We start from the raw sequence: 7763 nt of genomic DNA on the forward strand, positions 1-7763 counted from the left end.
GTCCTTAAAAATATAATTAATAAGATTGAATAGTGTTAACGGGTGGAATGATGGGAGTACAGAACAAGAAGTGGCTTTACGGGGACTAAAAATAAAATAAAATAAAAAGATTCTTTCAAATAAAAAAAGCAGTGTAACGCTTATAATGTTGACCACCGTTTCCTTTTATCTTGTTAATTACCTAAAAAGTCTCCAAAGAACATAAGAAAAAAGACCCAGCAACAATGAATGATATTGCTTTTTACTAAAACAAAATTGGCTACAATTATTTTATTTGATGAACAGACCTCTTTCTCTTGAAAACTGAGACCCCTATTTTAAAAATAAGCACAATTATATATGGAATTCGTCCCTAGGAAATAGGAATCAAGAGAACCAACCACACTTTGCAATTTACTAGGAAAAACAATTATCTTTAAGGCAGTATAGGTATAAATAAAATATACACAAACCAGATAACTATATCTAAAAATAATTAAATAAAATGAACAACTCCAAAATTCCAAATAATAATAATAATAATAATAGAAACGTTCTCTTTTTTTAAGAGGCAAGCAAAATAGCAAAAGTGAATCTCTTAGTGTTTGGGTCTAAGCAGATGCAGGCATGGTCTTCAAGCGATAGAGGAGTTTCTTCTTCTTGGATGTAGGGTTATGGATGGTGAGAACAACCTTTCCAGGCTCACCAACCTTGAAATTGTCACACACTACTTCTCCCTCTGAACAACCCACCTTCTTGCTCTTCTGGATTATTATTGTGTAGCTATCTTCACCGCTGGGTACGAATTCTGCTCCATAGTTCACTTCCCATCCCACAACCCTCACCTCCCATGTCAGTAAGCATGCCTGCATTCCATACCTTTCTCTACTTAATTATATATACATTAAAGTTTCCATATTGTTTCTTTTACTCTGACAAGCATGTTTCAATTTCAAAACATCGAGGCCCCTGTTGGTGGCCATTGTCCTGTTGTTCAACAATAGCAAACAACAGTGCCCAAAGGATCCGAAGTAGTACTACGCGAATCCCTAAGGCCAGGGGGCAGGGGGGCTTTGGATTCCTGATAAAAGTGAAAGCTACCCTTTGACCAGAGACAAAATAAAAGAAAATGCCATTTACCTCTGTAACTGGAAACTCTACTGTGTGCTTTGCCGCTGGCTTAACAGTTATCTCGGTGACGGCATCGGTGTTGCCGAATTCACCGTCTTTGCTCAACCCTCCGTACCTGACTGGTACTTGCTCCGCAGCGATGTACCTAATTAAAAACATAATAATGTCATTTAAACCAAGGGTAGAGAGAGGAGTTTAAAGTCTTGATTTTTTAGACAACAAACCTGAAAAGGGTCTCTGCAGATTTTGAAGGGCCTGCAAACACAAACTTGCTTCTGGTTCTTTGCGTTAAAAATGGACTTATCATCTTATTCACCGCAAGGTACCACCATGGTACATTGATAAATACCTAAACAAACAACCAGCCAGCATCCAGAGAGGCAATCTAAATGCTTATTATTGCCAAAAACAACAATATAACTGATAAAGCAATTAATCAAAGGCACAAAGAATAGTACTAATTGCCGGATTAATTACCTGTCTGGCAACAAATTCAGGGTAGTTATCCTGCAGCAACTGAAGGGCTTGTTTGGTAGCTTGTCTAAGCTCCCATTTAGTAAGTCCTGGGGAATTCTTCAGGTCATTGATCTGAACAATGGTGCATATGCCACCAGGGCTGAAATCTAGTTTCCGAATACTCTTTTCCAGGAATTGGATTCTCCACCTCAAGAAATTTTGCCTCTTCTCTTCGTCCGAAAATGTCTTCTGGTAAAGCTCCTTGTTTTGGAACTCTCCGTACACATTATAGCACACCGGATGTCCTTCTTTGTCAAAACCATGCATGAACACCACTTTCTCCAAATCATTACCAAAATCTTGTTCCACCAGTTCATCAATGCCGAGCTCTTTTCTCCAACGAAGGGTGTTTTGGAGCATGGTGAATGCTTCTTTCACCTTGAAATCCCTGGCTCTTAGAAATTTGAGGAGAATAACATCGCTTCTTTCATCTGCAAGAAGTGGTATGCCCCATATGGATACCTCTTGTGGGAGCACTTTGTTCGATACTGTTTCAGCATCTTTACCTTCCACATTAGGCTTTGCATCTGAAGGCTCTTTAGATGCTGCTTCCGGCGGTTGCTCTGGTTGAACTGAAGCAGAGACTGAAACAATAGTGTCTTCAATGGCTTCTACAGTCTTGGCACCATCGTCTTCCACTGCGTCAGATCGTACAGTAGCAGTAGCAACCTTCTCTTCATCATCTCCTGTTTCAGCCTGAGCGATGCTTTCTTCCTTTGTCTCGGCCACTGTTTCTGTGACTGCTTCTGCTTTTGGTTTTGGTTCTTCTTTGGCAGAATCATCCTTTGGTGGTGGTTGTTGCTGCGGCATTGCAAACCCACCAAACTCGTGCTTGTTAAGCGCTTCTCGAACAAGCACTTTAAGTTCTTCAACCGCTTTCTTTTCATTCTCAAGAAGATCAGCCACCCGCGTGCTTTCTTCCTTGTAATGACCCGACTGGGGAACTTTTTCCTCATCATCACCATCGGCTACTGCATCTGATATCTTCGTCTCTAAAGCCTCCTCACCCTCAACATGTTTTTGTTTGACCGGTTCTTCTTCGCTTTCGGGTACCGGCGGTGGCTCTTTTGCTGCTACTGCTGCAACCGGAGGTTTCTCAGCTAGTGGCACGTCGGGAACAACAACCACCTTGTCAGCTGGCGGCGCTCCAACCTGAACTTGGTCAGCCATAGTTAATGATTATTCTTGATGTCAATGAAAAAACGAGGAGATACTGAAAATGAAGAGAAGATGAAGAGAGGGAAAAAGAGAGTAAAAATGTAAATGGTGGTGTTTGAGGGGGAAGAGAGGGCATGCAGTTTTTAAAGAGATGGGAGAGAGAAGGGGAAGGTGTGAAACTGAAATGCAAGCTCATATCAGGGACCCACTACTACCCTCCTTCATTTTACAATCTGTAAAGCCTTCATTTTTTTATTTTCTTTTTGGAAGTGTTAATTATCAGTATAGTGAATGGGATTATGGGGGGAGTTACATAGAAATCATCGGCGCAGGTGGCGGCATTGGATTTTCATTTGATGATGATTAACGTTTCAGGGTTTTGGGTCTACAGACAACTCAACGGCAACCGCAGAATAAGAACCGTTGATGTGTTGGGCAATGGAAACATAGGATCCTCTATTCTTCATCAGCTTGTCATCTCCTCTACGCGGGACCTACTCAGTCAGATGCCACTATGTCTTCCGTCCGTTGCAGATCTCCCTATCCATTCTTAACTTACACACCCTTCCAACGGTCAGGTCCCTCTACCCTAATCAAGTTTTTCGATCAACCATACAAGTGTATCTTTGTTTTGGTAATTGATGTTTAAGATTTTTATTTTAGTATTAACATTATTGAAATATAATGTTTTGATCACTATTTCGTTGAGTTATTATTAATGGTTTTTTTATTGGTATAATAATAAATTTAATTTTTAATATTTATAAATTCTATCAATTTAATATTGATTCTTAAAATTAACAATTAAAAACTTTAGTAAATATTTAAAATTTTATTTTTGATAAAAATACATATAAATTTATAAAAATATGTATAAATAAATGAATATATTTATTATTTTCTAATATGAAATTTATTTATTAAAAATAATATTATAAATAAAACAGTTTAAAACTTTAACTTTTCTATTTTTTTAAACAATAATAACCACTTTAACTTTTCTATTTTTTAAACAATAATAACCACCTTGTTCAAGTTAGGTAAAAATTATAGCCTAAGGTCAAAAAGGGTGAGAATTGACTTCTTTAGGTTGTTGTCAAAAGAGTTTGTTGCATTTGAGGTTGTGCTTGAGACGGACATAATTAAGAATATATATGTGATGATGAGTCTTAGAGACCCAATAGATGGAAAGTCGTGTTGACAACTCTACAACCATATCCTAATTTGGTGGCCCAATGATGGAGGATGTGGAAATCGAGAAGTTTAGAAGAAGGATTATTGGTGTCGGTGGTAGTGTGTGAAGATAATTCTCAACGCTCAACAAATTTGACAAGACTAACGAATAAGGTCAATCACATAAAAATTATTATTTATCAAATAATCTAAATTAAAAAGGAAAAGTTGAATCTAGTTTAAATCTTCTTTGTGAGTTTTTTTAAATATTTTATGTATAAAAGTATTATTTTAATAAATAGATTTTATGTCGAAAAAGAGAAAAACAGTATTTATTTATTTATAGAATCTAATGTATTTTCTTGAAAAATGATTTTTTAATTTTTAAGAATTGATACTCCATTGGCGTAATATGTAAATGTAAAATTAAGGATTACATTTGTTGATTTTTTAGATCTAATACTAAATTTATAGAATCAGTAAACATTAGAGAGATAAATTTGTTATTATATCAATAAAAAAAAAGGCCGTCGTTAGTAATTTAACGAGATAGTGATCAAAAAATTAAATTTCAATAACGTTAGTGGCTAAAATAAAAAATTTTAAACCTAGGTGGCCAAAAATAGAAATACGTGAATAGGTGGGTGACTATTTTTTATAGTTTACCCTAAATTTTTAATATTTAAATTAATATTTTTTTTATACACATTAACATTATTATATAATAAATTTATATTGATTTTGGTTGAAATGGCAATGGGATGAGTGTGTAACACCCCTCACTCGTATCCAACACCGGGACAGGGCTCGAGGCATTACCAGACTTAAACATTCAAAAACATACAAAACCAGGTCACTAAATTTCGCCCAAAATTAAAACTTTTAGAACATATGCTATCGTCCCTTAAACAGGCCATCGAGGCCTATAAATTACATTAAGGCGGTTCGGGACAAAACCGAAAATATTCGATAAACTTTGGGCAACTTAATAAATTTCTAGCTTTGGAGTGCCACACGCCCGTGTAGGTGGGCCGTGTGAACTCACATGCCCGTGTGGCTTGGGGCACGCCCATGCCCTTAGCCCGTGGGCAACACTGACTTTTAAACACGGCCATGGCACACGCCTATGCTGCCTGTCCGTGTTCAATACTGACTTTGGGACACGGCTATGGGACACGCCTGTGTGACCCACCCGTGTCCTATAATAACTCAAAATTTTAAATGTAGGGGACACACGGTCATAGCACACACCCATGGGAGGGAACTGTGTGTCACACACGGCCTAGATACACGCCCGTGTGTCGAACCATGTAGACTATTTTCCAAGCCTTAAGTCACCCCTTTTTACTCCTTATACCATTATACTATGTTTACAAACTTATAAATTAAACATCCATGTTCAGGGTATTATCAACTTATTACCATATCACACATTTATTCCATAGCCATGACCACCTCAAATGGTCCTAAGGCATTCACCATGTATATATGTTATATACTTCTTACACATAATGAGCAAGCATAATCACATACCCACATCACGAGACATTTACATATATCATGGATGAATAGGCTTACAAGCCAAAATCATTATAAGCCACATCTCATAGCTACATACAACAAATCATTATAAGCCAATACATTTGGCTAATCACAACGACATCGATCATAGAAAAACTAAGTCCCTATACATGCCACTCACTTGAACACGTTTAACATATATATGTCAATACTCCAAGGGTAAAGGCTTGATAGTGTGATGCTGCCTCCGACGATCTCCAACCCCGAGCTGACCTGTCAAAACTAAAAAGATGGAAAGGGGGAGTAAGCTTTGCTTAGTAAGTCCATATGAAAATAATAAGCATTATAATAGCATGTTTCCTTAGGTAAAACAACTATAATTATGCTTTTATTCATATTCTGGCCAAGCTGTCTACTCGAGTCATAGTCGATAAATTATTTATAACTTGAGCTACGAAACTCCAAATTAATATACGTTAATTTTCTAGAAACTAGACTCATATCCCTTCTTATCATAAAATTTTTAGAATTTTTGGTCTAGCCAATAAGTACAGTTTATTATTCAAAGTCTCCCCTGTTTCGCTGTTTGATAGCTTTGACCTTTCTTCACTAAAATTTATTTATCTCCTAGTACGAGACTTGGATAATGTTCCTGTCTCTTTCTTCTGAAATTAGACTCATTAAGGATTTCATTCACATGAATTTTAACTCATAATTATTTTTTTACAATTTATATTTATTTTCCAAAGTTGAGAAAGGGGAGTCTGAAATCACCCCGACTCTATCTCACAAGAATTCAAATTTCTCATGATACAGAATTCTTTTGCTTACACCGTTTCCTTTATATGAAACTAGACTCATTAAGCTTTAATTTCATATTTTATTCAGTCTTTAATTAAATTTCCAAAATTTTTAGTGAATTTTCAAAGTCAAATCAATGCTGCTGTACCAAATCTGTCCTAGTGCAACAAGATAATAACCATCACAATTTGTCGTAGAAATTACTCTCATAAATATCATTCATTCATTTGCACCATTGTCATAAGTCCGTTTCATTTCTCATGTCAAGTATGTGTTCATGGGTTTCGAGTACTTACCTGTGCTATCATTTAGCACTGCAGTCGTCCAAACATGACAACTCACATGCATCATAATATTATCATATAACATACATTATGTATCATGGCAAGAGTCTTTTATTTCATTTCTCATATTAATCTCGTTGAATTTCTCGGAATCTCGATGGATATCCCATTCACCGTCAATTCATACAAGTGATCATTTCATATGCACACTCCCGTGAACTTCACATCTTACGGCAGGATTACCAGTCCAGGCTAAATCCCTTGTACGATAAGCACTCTCAATGAGCTCGGATCTGAATTACCAGTCCAGCCTAAATTTAGATCCCAATCGGATTACCCGTCCGGGCTAAATCCTTAATGTACACATATTCTTCGGGAGGCTCGATCACTTAAGGAACACCCGTCCAGGCTAGATCCTTTTCTTACTTGAGATCACGGATTACCCATCCGGGCTAAATCATTTTCTGCAACACATGCAGGATCTCAAGTCATATAAGCCATGGTTTATCCATCAAATTTCCCTTTTTATTCAACCGAGATTTTTCTCTTTTCATCAAGTATCTCATTATGCATAGCTGCCCATGCCATGTACATCCAATTCAACACATTTCCATGTTTATTTAGACATTAGTCCATAAGATAAACATGGTATTACATATAATTATAATTTGGCATTTGTTACAATATATAATCTTTATATAAACTAAATAAATATCCATCACACAATGTTAACACATCAATTTAAGTTTAAGTATGAACAATAATATTATTGCTTTATCATTGACATATGAACTTACCTCGGTTTCGAGTACGACTATTTATTTCGAGTTTGCGCTTAACCTTGTTCGACCTCATTCTAAGTCCGAATCTTGTTTTCCTTGATCTATAATATCATATTTAGCCTAATAATTAGTCACATTATTCATAGGGGTCCAAAAATCATATTTTTATAAATTTTCATTTTGACCCCTAAACTTTTGCATATTTGCACTTTTGCCCCAATGTTCGGAAATTAAACTTCATCCTATTTTCTTATGTTTTATGACATTCTGATCATTTTTCATAACTATGACAGCCCCAAATTTCCACTAAATCACCCATTTATGACCAATTTTACAACTTTTACAAAACGGTCCTTTCGGACGTTTTCATCGAAAACCGCTTAGTAAAAGTCATTTATTAAACACCCAACACTCATTT

General features: G+C 36.1%; 1 protein-coding gene across 1 annotated transcript; it reads right to left on the reverse strand.

Annotated features, from left to right (window-relative positions):
• Positions 1 to 392: 392 nt before the first annotated feature.
• LOC108470244 (patellin-3-like) lies at positions 393 to 3068 on the reverse strand. Its single transcript, XM_017771530.2, has 4 exons — positions 1588 to 3068; positions 1335 to 1459; positions 1120 to 1255; positions 393 to 845 (listed from the first exon to the last, which is right to left on the reverse strand). Exons 1-4 carry the CDS (start codon positions 2794 to 2796, stop codon positions 591 to 593), a joined length of 1725 nt encoding a protein of 574 aa, XP_017627019.1. The 5' UTR covers positions 2797 to 3068; the 3' UTR covers positions 393 to 590.
• Positions 3069 to 7763: the final 4695 nt, after the last annotated feature.

The sequence above is a fragment of the Gossypium arboreum genome, chromosome 10 (assembly GCF_025698485.1).
Source record: "Gossypium arboreum isolate Shixiya-1 chromosome 10, ASM2569848v2, whole genome shotgun sequence".
Classification (NCBI taxonomy): domain Eukaryota; kingdom Viridiplantae; phylum Streptophyta; class Magnoliopsida; order Malvales; family Malvaceae; genus Gossypium; species Gossypium arboreum.